The 21,598-nt window shown below is 42.7% G+C and overlaps 1 protein-coding gene across 4 annotated transcripts in view; it reads right to left on the bottom strand.

Moving 5' to 3' along the window:
* The window catches only part of znf462 (zinc finger protein 462), a 69,498-nt gene that overhangs the window by 23,729 nt on the left and 24,171 nt on the right, over positions 1-21,598 (bottom strand). For 2 of the 4 annotated variants that reach the window (XM_061697447.1, XM_061697449.1), the window contains exons 2-4: positions 13,720-14,009; positions 7,790-12,873; positions 1,860-1,994 (exon numbers count right to left, since the gene is read on the bottom strand). In XM_061697447.1, the coding sequence (XP_061553431.1) occupies positions 1,860-1,994; positions 7,790-12,873; positions 13,720-13,969 (5,469 nt within the window). In that variant the 5' untranslated portion in view covers positions 13,970-14,009. Of the gene's footprint in view, positions 1-1,859; positions 1,995-7,789; positions 12,874-13,719; positions 14,010-21,300; positions 21,414-21,598 lie in introns of those variants that run through there. The other 2 variants (XM_061697448.1, XM_061697450.1) reach the window with 2 other exon arrangements.

The raw sequence follows: 21,598 nt of genomic DNA, 5'->3' as shown, positions 1-21,598 counted from the left end.
AAGTCAAGATTCAAAATTGTCCATAGGTCTAAATGTGAGTGCAAATGGTTGTTTGTCTATACTGTATGTTCCCTGTAATTGGGCTTGGGACCAGCCCCAGACCCTGATATAGAAAATGGATTGATGGGTGTAATCATTTGTCTACACTTCATGTTTACCTAATTTTATTTGTAGAGCATCAGAGGATCCAGCCAAGTATTGACCCGAAAATAAATTGCAAACCAGATGTTGCTTGGATTGCTTCAAAACCCGTTTGTACCTTTCAGGATTAATGGTGCTTTCACAGATATGCGAATTACCCATGCCATGAGCACTCACACACCCCCATACCATCACAGTTGCTGGCTTTTGAACGTTGTACTGATAACAATCCGGAGTGTTTTTTCTTCTTTGGTGGGGAGGATGCAACGTCCACAATTTCCAGAAATACTTGGAAATGTGAACTCATCAGACCACAGCACACATTTCCACTTTGGGTCAGTCCATCTCAGATCAGCTCGGGCCCAGATAAGCCGGTGGCGTTCCTGGGTGTTATTGATATTGCTATTGCTGTGCATGGTAGAGTTTTAACTTGGATTTGTTGATGTAGCGACAAACTGTGTTACCTGACAATGGTTTTTCTGATAGTTCCTGAGCCCATGTGGCAATATCCTTTACACAATGATGCCGGTTTTTAATGCAGTGCTGCTTTAGGGATCGAAGGTCAAGGGGATTCAATGTTGGTTTTTGGCTTTGGTGCTTACATGAGGATTTCTAGAGATTATATGAATCTTTTGATGATGAACCATAGATGATAAAATCCCTAAATCTCTCGTTGAGAAACGGTCCTAAATTGTTGACTATTTGCTCACACAGTTGTTCACAAAGTGGTGAACCTCACCCCACCCTTAAGTTTGTGAACAACTGAGCCTTTCAGGGATGCTCCTTTTATACCCTATCATGATACTCATTTGTTTCCAATTAACCTATTCACCTGTGGAATGTTCTAAACTGTTTTTGAGCATTCCTCAACAGTCTGTTGTTGCCCCTGTTCCAGCTTTTTTTTTTTTTCAAATTCAAAAGAATATTTGAAAAAAAATAAAATAAAATCATCAGTACATTCAATATCTTGTCTTTGTAGTTCATTCAATTGAATTTAGGTTGAACACGATTTGCAAATCATTGTATTCAGTTTTTATTCACATTTTATACAACATCCCAACTTCATTTAATTGGTGCAAAAAGGCAGTAGACTTTCTATAAGCACCTGCATATTTAACAATAACTCAACCTGTTGACATTTTGCCTCATCCTGGCTTATTCAGGTTACACACATACCGATAATCTTTTCCATCGTTCCGATCAAAGTCAACGAAGGAAGGCCAGCTCCTCGGATGTTGTTAATTATTATCCTCCGCGATTATCCTGTAGTGTAGGGTATGTTAAACGTGATTTTCCCCCCAGGATCTGCTTGGAAACCACTTGGGTCAATTATTGCAAATGTTAAACCTATTAAATATTTATCCGTGTGTGTGTGTGTGTGTGTTCAACAAAGAGTTGGGCTCAGCCACGGGCCAATTAGGAAGCAATTTGACGCTAACGTCGTTGCCACGAATAAACAATTGGTTGTGTTCTTGTATAACAAAAATAAAGACAAGAGTTTGCAACCACAACTTAGTTACTAGATAAACTAACACTTAGCCCAACTTCACTTATTATTCTTTGTATTTTCCATCAGTGTGGATGCCCTGTGGCATCATGCTATCTCTCACAGGTCAGCGATATCTGGTTTAGAGGAGGAGACTTGTGACTATCAGTGGATATTGTGACAAACATGGAAAGATTAATAGGATAAACATATGCTTGAAATAACTATTTACCTTGACATGCCCCTCTTTGACTTCGCCATACTGGACGTGCTTCCTCAGGTGATTGCAGATGGCTCTGATAGTAGTGTGGACCTCCACACAGAAGTTACACCTGAAGCCAATAGGAGCTTTGTTTGCACAGCTTACCTGTCAATGACCCCCACGGGGGGGAAAACAAAACAAAACGGATGTTATATGCATTTCATGTGGTGTCTGACAACTATTCAGATTTTTTTTGTCTTTCATTTTTAAATGACTAAGTAGAAAAGTCATCACCTTGGGTATTTGGGGCAACCATGGCTTTTATATCTATAAACTGTTGTCAAATATGCATTAAGTGATGTTAATGGTCATTCTTATATATAGATTCTCAAATCTCACATACTATACTCCCAGATATAATGAAGGAGCAAATTCATTGACTCCCAAAAGACTTTTCAGGGAGTTTTGTCTGCTTTGTGTATAGAATTAGGTAATGAGACCTGCAATGTGATAGATAGCCCAAAGCTTGTGATTATGAAAGATAATCATTAATACGCCCAAGAGATAGGCATGATGTGTTTATACTGTCGCCAAGAAACAAATTGAGGATAATAAAATCTCACCAATTACTCTTTATTACACAAATATGGTGTCGAGTGACAATGAACAGTAGGTATGGGGATAACTATCGATGAATTAATGAGAAGCATGAGTGTGGCACATTTAAGTACGACAAACATGCAAAAAAATAAAAATAAAAAAATAAATCAGGAAAGGGGGGAACACTTTCACACCACGGTATGCCCACTTCAACCTCTGAAAATAAAACGAAATCCCAAATATTTGGGATTTTATATCAATATGGGCCTGCGAGGAGGCCATGCCTCTCAGGCCCCAAATCGGGACAGTCCATGCTTGCTGTAAAAAAACTCAATGTCACAAAACTGCAACAAATTGTGGACATTCAGCCTTTTCCTCCCCATATATACACTCACGATAGAGAAAAGCTTAATGTCACAAAACTGTCACCAATAACCAAAATGTATGTGGACATCTGTAATTATGCCCCCTTCCCCATCTGAAAATCCATCCATCCATCCATTCATCCATTTTTAAACCGCTTATCCTCACTAGGGTCACGGGTGCGCTGAGCCTATCCCAGCTAACTGCGGGCAGGAAGCAGGGTACACCCTCAACTGGTTGCGAGCCAATCGCAGGGCACATATAAACAAACAACCATTCATACTCACAACACTCATAACTGCGGACAATTTAGTGTCTTCAATTAACCTACCAAGCATGTTTTTGGGATGTGGTAGGAAACCGGAGTACCCGGAGAAAACCCACACAGGCATGGGGAAAACATGCGAACTCCACACAGGCAAGGCCGGATTTGAACCCGGGTCCTCAGAAATGTGAGGCAGATGTGCTAACCAGTCGTCTCCACCGTGCCGCCCATCTGAAAATATCAGAACAAAATCCCCAATATTTTGGATTTTATGGCTTTTATATTAATATTGGCCCTCAAAGAAGTCATGATTCTCACGGTGAGTGGCAAAATAACCTTTATATACTCCACCGTGCCGCCCATCTGAAAATATCAGAACAAAATCCCCAATATTTTGGATTTTATGGCTTTTATATTAATATTGGCCCTCAAAGAAGTCATGATTCTCACGGTGAGTGGCAAAATAACCTTTATATACATTTGTAACACTGATATTAAAATATATAGTTGGAAAGAAAGTTCACCTTTTTCACAACCCCTAGGTACCGTTACATTATACAATGTGAACAAATGTTTTCAATTATGTATAATGCCGTCTATCAACGTTTGCTTAATTTTGGGGGAATAAAAATGTCCATGCAGGAGAAATTAAGGAATGTCTTATGATTAGGGGTGCTCCGATCAGGGTTTTTTGCTGCCGATTCTGATACCAATCATCAATGAGTGAGATCTGCCATTCGCTGCCAATACCATTCATATGGATTAGCTGTAAATTTGTCAATTTATTTATCGTGAATGGTATAGGCTATATGATTATTTTTGGGGGTTTTCTTCGTAGGTGCTCCATGCCTGCGTAGTGTGAAGGGGGATGCTACACTCGCGCTGGGTGATTATGGGGGAAAAACAATATTTTGATTTATATTAAAATCACGATTAATCAACAAGATGATTCATATGTTTTATAAGTTTTTAGTTGACTACAAGAACTGACCTTGAAATAAAACTTAAGAACCTACAAGAACTGACCTTGAAATAAAACTTAAGAACCAGAAAATAAATTAGTAACACGTAAAATAATCAAGGTCCCCTCCAAAAGTACTGGAATGACAAGGTGAATCCCTTTGTTTTTGTTGGATACTGAAGACATTTGCGTTTCAGATCAAAAGATGAATATGAGACAAAGTTCAGAATTCCTGCTTTTATATCATGGGATTTACATCTAGATATGTTAAACAACTTAGGACAGAGCACCTTTTGTTTGAAGCCACCCACTTTTCAAGTAGGCAAAGGTATTGGAACATATGACTGATGGGTGTTTCTAGCTGCTCGGGGCTTGCCTTTTAATTGATTTCTTCAAACAGTGCTTGTTTTGGGCTTTGTGTTTCACCTGTGAAAACTGCACTTGCTGTTAAGCAAACATGAAGACCAGAGTGCTGTCTATGGGAGAAAAGCAAACCATTTTAAAGCTGAGAGAAGAGGGAAAATCAATCAGAGTTATTATTGCGCAAACATTGGGCATACCCAATACAACAATTTGGAATGTCCTGAAAAATAAAAATTGGTGTACTGAGCAACAGACATCCAACAGGTCGGCCAAGGGTATAAACAGCAGTTGATGACAGACACATTGTGAGAGCTGTGAAAAAACACCCAAAGACAACCGTCAGTGACATCACTGCCAACCTCCACAGAGCCGGGGTGAAGGTATCACTGTTCAAAGACAACTTCGAGAGAAGATATATACAGGCCACACCAATGCAGATGCAAACCACTCATCAGCAAAAAGAATCAGAAGACCAGATTGGATTTTCAAAGTACCAAGTTTTATGGACTGATGAGACCAAAATTAACCTCTAAAAAAGTGATGGAAAGGCCAAAGTATGGCGAAAGAAAGGATCTGCTTGTGATCCAAAACACACAAGCTCATCTGTGAAGCATGGTGGAGGTAATGTCATGGCTTGGGCTTGCATGGCTGCTTCTGCAACGGACTCACCAGTCTTTAATGATGATGTAGCTCATGATGGTATCAGCAGAATGGATTCTGAAGTCCACAAAACCATTTTGTCTAAGAATTTATAGAAAAATGCATCCAATCTAATCAGGAGAAGCTTCAGGATGCAACAAGACAATGACCCAAAAACACACTGCCAACACAACAAAGGACTTCATCAGGGGGGAAAAGTGGAAGGTCTTGGACTGGCCAAGTCAATCACTGGACCTTAACCAAATAGAGCATGCATTTTACGTCCTGAAGAGAAGACTGAAGGTCGAACCCCCCAGAAACAAACAAGAACTGAAAGGCTGCTTGGAAAAGCATTTCAAATTAAGAATCCAACAGTCTGGTTAAGTCAATGGGTCGCAGGCTTGATGCAGTTATTGCAAGTAAGGGTTACTCCACCAAATATTAAATGCTATTCACTTCAAGTTAATTTAATAATGTCAGTTCCAATACTTTTGCTCACTTGAAAAGTGGGTGGCTTCAAACACAAGGTGCTCTGTCCTGAGTTGTTTAACACATCTAGATGTAAATAACCATGAAATAAAAGCTGGAATTTATTTTCTTTTGATCTGAAACCCAGGTGTCTTCAGTGTACAACAAAATGAAAGGAATTGACTTTGCCGTTCCAATACTTTTGGAGGGGACTGTATATCAAAAATATAGAAATTAAAAAACAAAGAAATAGTTATGGCTAAAAACATGTTTTTAACATTTTAACAATTGGAAATATTTTTTGTAATCCTTATCGACCTAAAACAGTAAAAGTTTAGTCTGATTTCATGCCACTGTCAGGAAAAAAAGCGTGTTTTTTCATAAAGTCAATGACTCCTGCTGCTGTGTGCGCCTTAGCCTCTTAGAGGCAGTGTATGCATGCATGGAGCTACTTATTTTTTGTAAGCTAAAAAACATAGAAGAAGAAAGTCACGTTATAATTTAAGTCAACTCGTTTTCCGTTTAGCTAGCCCGTCAATAGGCTTTTCCCTTAACTGGTAAATTTCTAAAACTGTCTTGTATTTTAATATAAAATGAGGGTAATTATTTTTGTTGTTGTGTTTAGTTTTACAGTGAACTCCAACTGTGAGTGTCAATAAAGAGCTTTAAGCACGCTCAAATGTGGATCAATTGCCCAGCCTTGCGCTACTCTGTATAAATTCTCTGCAGGCTGAAAAGTAGGAGCTGCGGGTGATCGTTTTTTTTGGGGGATCGGCAATAAAAGCATTTAATAGACGAGCGCCATCACGTTTTCAACGGAAATCGACCTATCGTGATTGGTGGGCAATCAATCGGTCATTATAACCAATGAGTTTTCCTGTTTTTAGTTTCACCCAAAAAAAATTTCAGCATACATGCAAAATCCTGCAATATGGCAAATATGAAAAAAAAAAAAATCTATAATACACCGTATCCGCAATAGGTGAACCGCGATATAGCATGGGAAGACTACAGTATATTCAATAGTTTGGTGGTGTTACTTTTCAAGGTCAAAATTTCATCTAATTTTGTTACTTAAGGGAAAGCTCCTCTAGCCAACACTGCAGTATGCCGCTATGTTCAGTGTCACCTCTGTTTTGATTTTCAAAACGTTTCCCATGTTGTCACTATGCATTTGCCTGGCAACAGAAGTTAGCGCCATACCTCTAACACGGAAGTGCTTGTTGCCTGCATAGTCCATTTAACTCATTTCGCAATAAGCAGCAGTTTGGCAAAATGTGAACAATTAATCAAAAATATGCATGAAGCTGCTTAATCCTACTTCCAATTGACGTTTACAGTCACACACACACAAAAAATAGAATTACACGTGCATTTTAAATGCATAGCTCTGCATTACGAGTCCAGTTAGCTTAATGCTAACATATAATGGGAAACTCCATCTACATGCTAATGGGCAAGCATCAATAACTTAACCCTTTAAGGAACAGATATTTGAAAACAAAATTTGGAGCTAAATGTGTGTAAATGTGCTATTTATATGGATTATATAATACTCACAGCTATATATTATTTGTCCTCTACGAAAAATTACTAATATTACAGCATTATACTAAGCACTCCCAATAGCATTAGTAGAATTCTCTGCATGACTGCATTATACTGCACTGCCTCCCAGTGGCCAAGGTGGGTCCAGCTCATTGAATTTGATTGCAGCATTATATCATGATGCATGCTTAATTCTTTACATTCTATTTATGTTATCACCCAATTTTTATAAATTACAATAGTGTTATTTTTCTCTATTGAAAAACAAAGTAATTTTTTGGGGGGTGGGGGGCTAGAACGGATTACAGTGGAGCCCTGCATATTCGCGGTTTAGGATCCGCGGATTAACCCATTCATGGTTTAGCATCCGCCGATTAACCTATTCGCATCTTTTTTTGTACAGTGCATATTTTTGGGGGCGGGGGGACCTACCCCGCTCATTGTTTGTATTTTCCTGCTTATTCATGCTTTTTTTCAGGGGAAAAAAAATGCAAAAAAAAATTCCATGGCAAATATGATGGGCATCAATTTTTCCCAAATTGTCACAATTTGCTGCCGGGCCAGTCCCTATGCCCCGTGAATAGCGGGGGTCCACCGTAATGGCATTTCCATTCATTTTAATGTACAAAGACAATTTAGCGGTGGTCATGGAACAAATTAAACTCTTATCTCAAGGCACCACTGTAGTTTTAAGGCAATGCCATGACATCATTCCCATAGATCAGAATTTGCTTTCCTAACTCATCCTCTCACCTTCTCAGACTTGCTTTCGGATATTTCTGCTGCTTTGTGTTTGCTGAGAAGCTGCCGCCTCCTCTCATGCCTTGTGGCCCTCTTCTGAAACTCCTCATTGTGGTTGAGCAGATGCGTGGCGAGCGCAGGGAGGGACAGGAACTTCAGCTCACAATGGGAACATTGGAATGACTCTGAAGCATTGTCATCTTCAGGGTCCGGCGACACGTCAAAGTCTCTCTTGAAGTCCGCCCTGTGGTGGTCATTGTAGTGCATAGATAGCAGCAGGCCGGTGCTGAAGGACAACCGGAAACATTTGAGACACTTAAATGGCAGCCAGTCCCCGTCCTGCTCTGGATTGGGGGTGTGCTCCAGCGCCTCGTTGTCATCCTCTTCTAAAGGACTATCCTCTGTTTTCTCAGGTTCTTTGGCATAGATGACAGTAAAGTAGCGACTGAGCTTGCTAGCGTGCTGCTTCTTGGGGAAGACACCTGGGTGGCGTTTTATATAGTGCGACACAATGCTCTTCCTGCTGAATGCCTGGAAGGGACAAAGAGAACACTTTCGCCTCTCTACGGCCAAGCGCACTTCTTCGCTCATCTCTGAATTCTCTTGTTCAGAGGGTGCCGGTAATATAACTTTGTTGGGTTTCTCAGTCATTGTCTTGGAAGCAGCTAGACAGTGGGTATAGTAGGCGTCGATATCATGGCGTTTCTGGTAGTGTGCTGCCAAGCCCTTGCGAATGGGATTGGTGTAGGAACAGAGCGCACATTTAAACACATTGTTTTTACCCTCCGGCTGTGCGCGGACATTGTTGTGCTTTATACGATAGTGTCGAGCGATGCCTTTGCGGGTGGAACAGAAGTATTTGCAGAGCTGACACTTAAACACGGCATGCTTCTCGGGCTTACTGATGGGTAACTGAGAGAGGGTGAAGTCCACATCACCAACCTCCTGGACTTTCACTGCACTTGATGTATGACCGGCGCTGCATTCCGCTACGGGCTCTGTGTCGTGGCCGACTGAGAAATTTGTCAAACCGGGAGTGAAAATCTCTGTAGCTGACTGATTGTGGTACTTCTCATAGTGGATTTTGAGTTTTTCCAGTGTCCCGTGCGTATATGAGCACATTTTACATCTGTATGCCCCATAGCCCTGCCTTTGAGTCTTGTTCTTGTCCTCTGTCTCATTCGTGTCTGCGATTTGCTCAATGTCGTTCGCAAAGTCCTCTGCCGTGACTTTCACCAATGGGTGTCTTTTCTGGTAGTGGGTGAGGACGCCATGGATGCGGGAGTTCACATAGGGACAGTGGCGACACTTGTACACAGAGCTGGGGTTAATGTCCGCCTCCTGCGCAAAGTCTGCCGCTTTGACTTTCATACCGGGGTGCTTTTTCCCATAGTGGGTGAGGAGGCCATGGAGGCTGTTGTACTCTGACAGACAAACGGTGCACTGATAGGGATTATTCGAAAGAGAGAGACGTGGGTGAGTGGAATGTGGGTTGCTCTCTCGAGGCGGGGTGGCAATGTAAAGAGCGCCCTCCTCCTCGACGGACTCGCAATTGAAAGACGCATTTTCTTCGGGGATCTTCTCAGCTGGTTTTCCTTTAATAATATCCAAAATCACAGATTCGTCCCCTTGGATCGCCCAGGGGTGCACTGCCTGATAGTGACTAGTTATGTCATATACTGTGCAAGCTTCAAAAGCACAGTCCCTACATTTGTAATGTTTTGTATCTAGGTTCCCCCCTTGTTGAGTGGTCTCTGGCCCGGCCCACAGCTTGCTGGCCATGTAGGCGTAGTCCACATTATGCTCCGGATGGCGTCTTTGGTAATGGAGAAGCAGTCCTTGAGGCTCAGCATGAGAGTAAATGCACCACTCGCAGTGATAGCCCGCCTCTAGAATGCTATCTCGGTAAGCCCAGTGTAAAATGGTCAAGGCTGTGGCCTTCACATTTGGGTGATCCTTCTTGAGATGCTTCTTGAGGGCGTAGACATAAGGCGATGTGTAGGAACAGTGTCTGCACTTCAGGGAACGTAGGGGTGTAGTGTTTTCGGGGTCTGGAGGAGCCAGAACGGCAGTGGAAGGGATGCTACTCGACTGCGCGCGCTCACGCTGACTTCGGACGACGGCGGTGTGGCGACGCACTAGATCGGCATTAGCTTTAGTTTCTCTGTGCTTCTTCTGGTAATGAATGAGCACACCTTTGACCGTTCGGTTGCCATAATCGCAATGCTGACAGAAGAACAGCTCATCCTCACATTTGTCTCCACTTCCTGGTTTGGGGCTTGAGTTGTTGGACCCATCATGACCATCATTTGGGAACTGTGTCAGAAATTGCTTGGGCGCTGCGATTTGTAATTCGTCTATTAGTTTCAGCAAGCCTGGGGTGGGAGCACCATGTTTGATATATTTGGCTGTCACTTTCACTTCGGGGTGCCTCTTTTGATAATGTACCAACACACCCACAACAGATTTATTGCTGTATACACAGTGTTTACAGTAGAACATATCCTCGTCTGATCCATACAGTGCCGCGCTTGATTTTTTCGGGGTAGTTGGCATGTTTGACTTAAACGAGGCGACGGGCTGATCGACGGAGACAACCTTCATTGATTTCTGTATGCGGAAATAAGATGCCTTTTGCTCAGGGTGTTTCTTTTGATAGTGGACCAAAACAGAGTGCATGTTGGGGCTGGAAAAAGAACACACGTCACAATCATATACAACTACACTGCCGGCCATGGCGTCTTTGAGGGGATCCATATCTGTGCCTGATTCAGGGGTCTTGGACACTGTTTTAAGCAGCGGGCTTGAGGAGGACCTTGGAGTGGATGTGGCTGGGTTAAATGTTTTTGGGCCAGAGTTTAATATCTCCCTCAGAGTTTGCGATTCACCTGACTTGTGCGACTGCTCCACAACATAGCTGGAGAAGATCATGGCATTATTGATCTTCACTGTAGGATGCATTCTTTGGTAGTGGGGCATTAGGCTTCGCACATTGGGGCTCGTGTAAGAACAGAAGCGACACATGTACACCAAATTGGGCTGGTTAAAGTTGAGCACGTTGCTCGCTTCCGGGTGGTGATCCATGTAGTGTTGGTGTAGGTCATTGTAGTTTGTATATTCAATGTAGCACTCCAAGCAGCGGAAGACGGCACTCTGGTCCTCAGGGTCCAGGATGTACTTAAAGCTGAATTTGATGTAAGGGTGCATCCTCTGGTAATGGGTGCTGACGCTACGAGCAGACTTGTTATGGTAATCACAGTGTTTACAGTAGAAACGCGCCATTCCAGGATCCCCGGAATAGTCGCTGTTCTCTTGGGCAGCCTCTCGACTATCAGTCAGGTCACCTGAAATGTTTTCACTATCGTCAGAAAGGGTCAGTGATAGAGGAAGGCTCCTAGATTTTGATTTAGGGTTGCTTTTTCTTTTCCCTATCCTTCCTCCCTTGTGAAATGAATCTCTTGAGTGAGGCTGCAGTATGTTGTACGCAAAGATGGCATTTTTGCCATCATGGTTTCTGCCCATGTTGCTGTGATGGTCGGCCTTGTCCTCATCATCCATGTCTTCCAGATTTATGACCAGATCCTGCTGACTTTGGCTTATTTTGCTTTGCAGGTTACTCGCAATTTCATCAATTCTTGTTCTCTTTTTGACCGAGGACAAATCCAAAGGCAAGTCATTGATGGACTTCCTCGCTCGTTTACCACCGACTAAGGGTTTTTTGGTTGAAAGCCCTAAGATGGAGGTCTGGGTTTTTTGTAGACAGGTTGGCGAGGCTGCTACGTCTGTGTCCATCTGGTCGGCCAACTGACTTTCAAAGACGGTGGGATCCATGTCATCACAGTAGGAGTGCTTGTGCTGCTGGTGAACCCTCAGTCCTTTCAGAGTGGTAGTGGAGTAGTTGCAGAGCGTGCAGCGGTGTGGGTTCTGCTGGTCGTTCAACACGCTGGTTGACTTTTTTCCGTTCATCTTGGACATACTTACATTACCCCCATTGACAGGCTCCGCAGTGTCATCATTGAGAGGTTCTGGGCTGTCGCTCGTCAGGTCCATCGTCTCAACGTCGGAGCAACTGTGGCTCTGTTTGTGGGTGCCTAATTTAAGAGGGCTGGTGCAAATAAATGGGCATTCATCACATTTATACACTGTGGTTTTACCAGAGAGGTGAATGTTTTCAATGTGGCGCGAGATGCTGCGCCTGTGCATGGTGAGGAAGGAGCAAAAGGGGCACTGGAAACGGTTCTGGTACTTCCTGAACGGTATTCCTTTTGTCTCCAATAGCTTATTGTCCTCGTCTGTTAAGAGCTGCTTCGCATCTGCCGAAAGCGTTCCAGTGTAGTTGGGATCATCTATATCACCTAGCTCTTCATCTCCAGCCTCCAAGCTGCTCCTTGAGTCCTCTTCATTTAGTAAGTTGGGCTCTATCTCGCTGCCACTGTTTGGCCTCTTGGGTGAAATTGCGCATCCTTCGCTGACTGGCGTGACTTGAGCAATCTGTGTCGATGGGTTTTCAAGCATTTCTCCTGTTGACTCCTCATATCCTTGAGTCAAAGCGGTCTTTAATCTTGTGGGGCTTTGGGACAGGGAATCTGGTTTAGGTGAGCTTGCACAGGCATCCCCTTTCGGTTCGGGAATGCTGGACACTATCTTGACCTTGTCGCTATGTTCCTTGACCACGTGATTGGTCCAGCTGGCCTTCTGGTCAGTCTGATAGTTGCACCATTCGCAGGCAAACGTCCCTTTCATGAGGGGACCAGATGAGCTCGACTCCTCGTCAGGTTCGTTGCTCTCTGGGGCAACCCCAGACCCCCCCGAGGGAACTTTGCTATGATACATAATGTGGTGTTTCATCATCCTTGCTTTGCGCGGAGACTTGTATGTACAGTACTGGCAGGAATACACCTTGGAATTGTCTGTCTGTGAGGAGATCTGTGCAACCACGTCCTCCTCGACAACATTGTGCACCTTCTTGGTGTGATTCCTTAGGAACGACTTGGATCTGAAATAACGGACACAGAACTTGCACTGGTAGAACAGCAGATGGGTCTCAGCGCTTTGCTTCGGTGGTGCCTTGCTGGAAATGTTGGCAGAGTTGGGACCTGAAGAGAAGATTAAGGGCGTTAGAAATCTGCTATATGAGGCTGGACTTCAATGTCAATTCAAGTGACAATTTTTTTTTTTTTTTTGCTCCCTGATGGTATCACAAAGAGTATGCAGTTTTCTGTGAGGAGGTTGATAGATGTAGTGATGGAAGACATGAGGGCAGTTGTGTTAGAGAGGAGGATGCAGAATATAGGTGTAGATAGATAAGGATGACACGCCTAACGGGACAAGCCAAAAGAAAAAGATGACGACACCTGTGTATTTAAATACATGTAAATAATTAATTATTTTTTAATGGATAGAGGCACTGAATGAGGGGCAAAGAGTAACATTTTGTAGGAGTGGGATGATTACACGTTACACAACACTCAGCATGCAGTATCGACACGGCAACTTCAGATCAATACTGTCAACGTCTTGCAACCAAATTGTAAATTTAACAGCCAGTCTGACATTTTGTGACGTGATCGCCTAATTTTAGTAATCACCACTGAATCTAAGAACAATGAGCCGCAACACTATCAAGAATGTAGGCAAGTCATTTTGTTTTAATAAACCAATTTCTGAGGTGAAAAAATTTCACCATTAAAATATGTCTGCTGCTTAATCTGTCTGCCATTTGAGGCATTTTATTCAGTGATGCACTACTGCTGTAACATGGTAGTATTGTTTGCCACATTTCAGTTAACCAGCGATTCCCATTTTTTATCTATTTTGCAGCACCAGGTAAATCAGTATTCATGATCCTCTATTAAAACAAACAATAAGCATTTTATGCAGATCTGTGAGTCTAAACTCTGGATAAATGAACTGTAACCTCCGATCTAATGTGGCAGGCTTACTCATTCCAACTTTAGGAGGTGTGTAATTCTTGTCATCCTTGTCCCCGGTGTCCTGCACTCCTGCTTCCTCCTCCACTTGCTGGTCATCATCGTTGTCTTCGTCCTCCTCCTCCTCCTCCTCTTTCTGCGAGTCAGACTCTTCTGCGTCGGCGGGCTGAAGAAAGACTGTGTGCACTTCCTGAATGTGGTTCTTCAACTCTTCATACGAGTCAGCGCGGAAGTCACAGCCGTCGCATTGCAGTACCTCCATCACTAAACAGGGGGAGCACTCCCTGAACAATCAGGGAAATCTGGGTAGAGAACAGACAAAATGGTATTCAGATCAAAACATGCAAACCAAGTATCAAGTGCACATCTTTATTTAATAAGTGGTCCAATGACCCGCAGTCTGTTTTACCCCACGGTGCTTTCAAAATGTTTACGATTGTGCGGCCAAAAGAAATATTTTACAAAAAGGACATAAGATGCCTTTATATATAGCTCGTGTGAAAGAACATGTTTGTTTTGTATTACAAGATGGCGCTACAAAAAGGGATCGTATTGCTATGACAAACTGTAGAAAAATTGTGAATGAAAGGAATAGCACAACCCATTTGTATTTGTTCGTCTTGATTATAAAAAAAAAACAAAAAAACTGCTTTGTCCCCTCCCAGCGGCAGTTTCAGAAAATTAAAGAAAAACTTGTTTCTATTTTTTAGCAGTACCAAGCTGGCTTTACCCTTAAAAAGCAAAAATGGATCTGCAGAAATTCCAGTTTGTTAGGACGGCAAAGTAAATAAATTCATTAACTGTACTACTTGACTATGTGGAACATGTACAGTCGTGCTCAAAAATATTGGCATCCCCGGAAAAAACACACATTTGATCAATAAGTCCTTTATACGGCCTAGTGCAGTGATTTAAGGTCTCAGACCTACTGTAACGTTAAAAATATATATCTGGCTTGACATTTCACAAAGACTTGCTGCTGAAATTCAATTTTTAGACATTAAATAAGGTTCTAAGTAATTTAGGTGTTAATGTGGGAAAGTGTTGGGTTGTTGGTAGTACAAAGGTCTATGGCTGGAGGTCAGCTGTTTGGCCAGCAGCAGACACTTGAAGAGCTCTGAATTTAATTTGTAAAACTACTAATGTCCAAATCATTCAGATGTCCGTTGCAATGGTAGTAGTAGGGTCCCATTTTTGAGCATTGCATCAATGCATGAACAGCGGCAGGACTGGAGAGGGATTAGGGCCTTATTCATCCCATTTTTATTACCTTGGGATAAGCAACAGCTGGACAGCAGCTCCACACAACAGTATGTAGAGCAGACTATTCCATTCAATTGTATCAACTCTGTTGGGGATAATGGCTTTTACATCTTCAGCCGTGTCAGTAGTCTATCATCATTTCAAAGCTACGTTGCTTGAGATCCCAGTAATATTGCAGGTTTATGAGGCAATATGATCATTCAATCATTCATCTTCCGCGCCGCTTATCCTCACGCGGGTTGCGGGCGTGCTGAAGCCTATCTGAGCTATCTTCGGGCGAGAGGCGGGGTACACCCGAAGTGGACGCCAGCCAATCGCAGGGCACATATAAACAGACAACCATTCACACTCAAATTCACACCTAAGGGCAATTTAGAATCTTCAATCAACCTACCATGCATGTTTTTGGGACGTAGGAGGAAACCGGAGTTCCCGGCACGGGGAGAACGCGGAAACTCCACACAGGCGGGGCTGTGATTTGAGCCCCGGTCCTCAGAACTGTTAGGCGGATGTGCTAGCCAGTCGTTCACCGTGCCGCCGCAATATGTTGGTAATTATTATAAATTAACAATGAATAAAACCCCCAACTGTGTGTTTCACATGTTTTAGACATTATGACTTACTTCCTCTTAGGTTTTAATGATAGGTACAACAATGGCATTACGGGGGATCCTTAGTTTACCTCGGTACAGACAAGGGCAGTTTTAAAGTTTACCAATGACGCATAGTGAACTACTATGGAATCGGTGTAAGAATACGTCGTCACATGGCACAAGAAGGCACGTTCACTTACTGCCATACTTACTGTTTTTCATTTGATTGTTTCATAATTATGGATGAGAAGTCCACAGAATAATTTAGCGCTTTTGACCTGAATGCCTAAATCAGACTCAGAACATTACGTTTATTATACAAAGGTGTCAGAACTTGGTTTGTTAAAACTAAGTAACGGCTAAGGGCCTTTTTATACTCCCGCGGTCGCGCGGCCGACAACGCCCGCCTTGCATCACGTGACCGACGAATTGGCCCGTGCGGCCCCTCTGCATAGCTTAATGCGCACACGGCTAAAAGTGTTACTGCGCATCGAACGCCGCGGAGATCATCTCTCGTGATTGGTCCGTTTTAGTCACATGCTGTGATGACGTACTCAGCGTCCCCCTTGGTTCTACATACCATCTACACCGCTGCCTTCTCAATCGATTTTGCAGCATAATTAAACGCATCATCTGGTCATCTAGGTTGATTTGTTCTAGCAGACACTGTTTGACGGTCGTCATTGTTGTTGCTTTGTTCCTTGTTACTGAAAGGAACGTAAAAACGGCTAAAGCAAATGGCAAAAAAAAAATGCAGAGGAAACTCCACCCTGTGTTGTTCTAGCCAATACCAGCCGTAGCGACACCCCCGACTTGGGGGTGAACTGCAATACATTTTCAAAACTGCGCGCGTGGGTTGCGCTCGAGTATAAAGGCAAACTATGCGCGGAATATCTGATTAATAAATCATGTCTTGAAGCAACTGAGTCAAGCAATGCACCACTTGACTGTAATAGGCAGAAAACCCTGTTGCTTTATTCTCTCTCTCCTTTACAAATTGTTGATGTCATGTGTGCCATCTTTAGACAGTAGTTGAGCTACACAAGCATTGTTCAACTGGCCTCCCCTTTGGTATTTACTATTTATTTCTCTGTATGTAACATGTTTGGTTCCGCCGGAAGCCGTGTTGATTGGGTAGTTGTCAGTGAGAGGGTTCCATTCATGGATCAGCACTCATGCATGTACTTAAATTCTTCTTTTTTTTTTCCCCCCTCTTTCTGCTTGTCCCTTTAGGGGTCACCACTGCGCGTCATCTTTTTCCATGTAAGCCTATCTCTTGCATCCTCCTCTCGAACACCAACTGCCCTCATGCAGTACAACAATTCCTCTCTGGGTACTCTGTCATAGGCGTTCGCTAGCTCTACAAAGACACAATGTAGCTCCTTCAGACCTTCTCTATAATTTTCCATCTACATCCTCAAGGCAAATAATGCATCTGGGGTACTCTTTCTAGGCACAAAACCATACTGTTGCTCGCAAATACTCACTTCTGTCCTGAGTCTAGCCTCCACAACTATTACCACAGCTCTGCACATTACCCTTGTTCTTAAAAATGGGCACCAGCACACTTTTCCTCCATTCCTCAGGCATCTTCTCACGTGCTAGAATTCTATTGAACAAGCTGGTCAAAAACTCCACAGCGACCTCTCCTAGATGCTTCCATACCTCCACAGGAATGTCATCATGACCAACTGCCTTTCCATTTTTCATCCTCTTTCCTCCTTTTCTGCCAGAAGTTACACCAAGTTCTCTCCTGCCTGCCTCTCTGATCACCTTGGCTGCAGTGGTCCAGTCTTCTGGAAGCTCCTCCTGTCCACCAAGAGCCTGTCTCACCTCTTCCCGAAAAGCTGCACAACACTCGTACTGTCTCAGCTTCCACCACATGGTTCTCTACTCTGCCTTTGTCTTCCTAATCTTTCTCCCCACCACAAGAGTCATCTTACACACCACCATCCTATGCTGTCGAGCCACACTCTCCCCTACCACAACCTTACAGTCGGTAACCTCCTTCAGCTTGCATCGTCTGCACAAGATGTAATCCACCTGCGTGCTTCTACCTCCGCTCTTGTAGGTCACCCTATGTTCCTGCCTCTTCTGGAAAAAAGTGTTCACTACAGCCATTTCCATACTTTTTGCAAAGTCCACCACCATCTGTCCCTCCAAGTTCCTTTCCTGGATGCCATACTTACCCATCACTTCTAAATATTGTTTAAGTATACATGCAGTTTAGTAAATATTGTTTAATTATACATGCAGTTTACTTTTTCAATACAGAGATGTTATTTGTTTACTTTTGTACACCATATGCTCAGGTTATTATTGTACATTTCTTATTTTTGTTACAATTTCCAAGAGGAAATAAACATTTAAGTTTACATACACTTTACCTTTTCAGTGTTTATACATAGCAGTCCTGTTTTTTACTTTTGTATTCCATATGCACAAATAAGTTATGCACAATTTTTTATTTTCAGATGTTTTATTGCTTAAATGTGATGTGACACATGACATATTGCACAGAAAATTAATATTTCAAAATTGTTAAAATTGACGTGACGTTTACATGACATCAAAAACATATATTTCAAAATTGCCAAAATGTACTTTTAATTATTTGTACATTTTTACTTCCTACAGAATTGATATGGGAGGATTTAAATCAATATCGAATCGGATTCCAACCTGAAGAAAAAAATGATCCAATTGAATTGCAACCTAAAGAATCTAAATCAAATGAAATCGTGAGGTTCTGAATAACGTGCAGCCCAAGTTGGCAGGGTGAGGAATGTGTTTTTGTTTTGTTTAGCCGTTTAAACTGTACAGGCACGGGTTAAGTTGTTATCCATGCATGTCAGTGTTTAAGAGATTGTATGGATTGTTTAACCGTGGTCAATGGTGTATTTTTTTTTGCGGAAATCGTGTTCGTATTGCTCCAATTTGTATAGAACAGTGGTTCTCAAACTTTACACCAGGTGTCACCAATGACCACTATTAAAATACAGTGGCATAGCAGGCCCCCAGTGTTTATCAAAAGTGAGGCAGAAATCAGGATTCGCGCTGCCCTTTTGTCGCCTCGCCAATGGCCAATTGAAACATGATACGGCGAAGCGAATATTACCCACGTTTGCCACGCTGGCGAATCAAAATTCCCTGCGTCAAAACTCAAAAGCCCTTCCTGATAAAAGTTAAAGTGAGCGCGCTCATTCTGCTGTATGTGAAAGGTGTTAACGGTTTAGGTCCCCCCTCCCACCATTATGACACCATCAAGACTGACATTATTTTAGCATAGACTAAAGGAATTCCTGTTAACCCAACTATACCTTATCACATGCTTTAGCCTCCATTCTAAACGATTAAACGCAAGTGCATTGTCCCTAAATGTTAACTGAACTGTACTAAACAAATGTACTTTACTAGATAAAAATAAAGTTCGATTCACTGTATTATATGATGCACAGTTCGAACATGTAATTCAGTGATTCTTTTGCATACCACACAAGAGGAAGCCGGGTACCACACTTTAAGAACCACTGGTATAGTGGAAATAGTAAGTATTATGAATGTAAAGGCATGGGGGCTTTTTACCATAATTGATTTTTACGATGAATTGGACTGTAACAGAAAGTATTTGTTTGCTTGTTTAGAATTTCACGGTACAGATTAAATAAAACTTTTTTTTTTTTAACACTCGTCAAGATCGTATGCTTTGTTCATATGGCCAAACAGTTTCAGTTATTCTCCCACCCCATTAATTATTTTTAATTTAAAATTTTTAAAAGCAGAGAAACAATCGACTATTGCTTGCTGGGGGAAGAAATAGTCGATTGTTTCTCTGCTTTTAAAAAGTTGACTGATTCTTTTTTCCAGTTCCAACTTTGATGTGAATGATAGTAAAAGCCTTTGTACCAAAGAAGTCAGCACGCTAACCTGAACACTAGTAAATCCAGAGACTGTGGCAGAATCCACCCAGCTTTCATTCAACATGCAACCGGTCGGCCAGGGAAGAGCTCCACGTGAACCACAATGTCCCTAAGCAAGCAGGGGATCCATTGTTACAGAGTCATGTTACAGCCGCGCCCTGCTCTCTTGGCATTTCAACCTCTCCCTCCCCTCCCCATCAAGTGGCCTCCAAATGACAGTTTTCTTGACATGAGTGAGTATCAAGAGAGGGAAAGAAACACCATCTGCCAGGAGTTGGCTGAGCCTTCCCCATGCCACACCAAGTTAATGGCAGCGATAGTACATCTGCTTTCATCTAGTCAGCTGTGGCCCTGACAGGCGGTGACCGAGTTGCTCAGATCCTCCTCCTGAGCTGAACTTCAAGGGCAGCCATTTTACATGCTGAGTATGTGCACTTAGGTGTTCAGCCAGCAGCACAACATGGACCCACAGACCTGATCCTCTTCCTCAACAAAGAAAAAAAGAAGGTTGGGCGGCCTGTCACAGAGGAAGTGCTGACAGAAATCTATCTGCCAGATGTACAATACGAGCTCAGCAGAAAACATCTCACACTCTCACCAAACCGACTCCGCCTCGTTTCTCAGGACATTATCTGTCGCATCACAATATTTTCAGAGAAATGGAAATAGGAGAAGTGCAGGCCCTCTTCTGCTTCCACTCATTTTGTGGAAGCCGACAACAACATTCCACAAGGGGGTCTAAAAATGCAAGGCATGTTTGAACTTCTTTATCTGGGAGCTCTACAGGCCCTCAGGAGAGCAAGGGAAGGGGCAGCAGGGGGATATAGCAGGCCTGAAGGGGAAGGGTGGGAGGGGCAGAGAGTGTGATGGAACAACCTGGAAAATCTTTTGGTGGAAAGCAGCGCAGGACAAAGCCATCAGACTGGGCTCCCCAGATTCCAAAGTCTACTGACATTTGTTAATCACCAACCGGTCTCGCTGCATCGGCGAGCTCTGCCAGTAGTCACACCCTCCACTCTGCAGCTGCATTGCCTGAAAGAGGGCCTTTTAGTAAGCTAGCATTAAGCTGATTAAAAGCGCTGAAGCTTCATCCTCAATTGTTAGCTATTGCTACGATCTCATGTCGTCAAGAATGGGAAAAATAAACAAAAAAACATGGGTTTACAATACGGGGACTGACACCATGTCTGGAAATTAGGCCGTCTCCTCAGTGTGTGTGTGTGTGTGTGTGGGAGGGGGGTTGTGTGGTCTTAGAAATTTCACCTACAGTGTATTGTTTAGATTGTTTTAGGTTTTGCCTACCCACCTGTATTTCCTGAGCCTAGTTACCGCAACATGGCTACTGTGAAGTAAAAAGATTCCTGACCTTGGAATTGGAACAGCTCTCATTCTGCGTCAAAATCAGTGTGCGCATAAAATACAAAAATCTGTGCAGGGTGTTAACGATAAAAGTTATGTTTTTTAAAGCCAAAAAGACTAGGTCTGTTGTCGTCGTGGAGTCCTGCAAATGCTCTACACACTACTATAAATACACTATAACCTACAATTAAACCCCTAACTGTAATGCCATTTTAGACAATCAGAAACCTAAAGTCATCACCGTAAAAGGCTTAATACCAACTACAATGGCATTACTAGAGTGCAGCCCTCTGCACCCAGTCAATCGTCAAAAGATGAGCCTCACACATTTGTGTTCGTTCACCTATCGTCTTACTAGTTAGCAGATTACTTTCTGGTAGATCGAGTTGTCCAGTCATGAGACTTAGTGCCTCAAATGGCTTAATGTAAACACCACAATGTAACAAGAAATTCCTTGCCTTTCTCCGGAATCGCATGAAGATGTGAGTGGTTGTGAGGGGCTATTCCCAACAGCGTAAAAGCCTCAGCCTCATAGTCATCCTGAATATAACAACCAATAAAAAAACCTCTGTGACATCATACAAAGGAGTCAATAAGCTAAATAAAACACACAGTACTACTGAATATAACAAAAATTGTTAAGGAGATTAATCAGCACTCTGTGACATCATTCAAAGGAGTCAATCTTAAAACAAAACACGCGTTACCCCATCTGTATGCGTGAATTGAGAACAAGGTTTTGGAAAATGTTCACCC

Source organism: Phycodurus eques, chromosome 15, assembly GCF_024500275.1.
Source record: "Phycodurus eques isolate BA_2022a chromosome 15, UOR_Pequ_1.1, whole genome shotgun sequence".
NCBI classification, from domain to species: Eukaryota; Metazoa; Chordata; class Actinopteri; order Syngnathiformes; family Syngnathidae; genus Phycodurus; species Phycodurus eques.
This window is presented reverse-complemented; position numbering and strand designations above follow the sequence as displayed.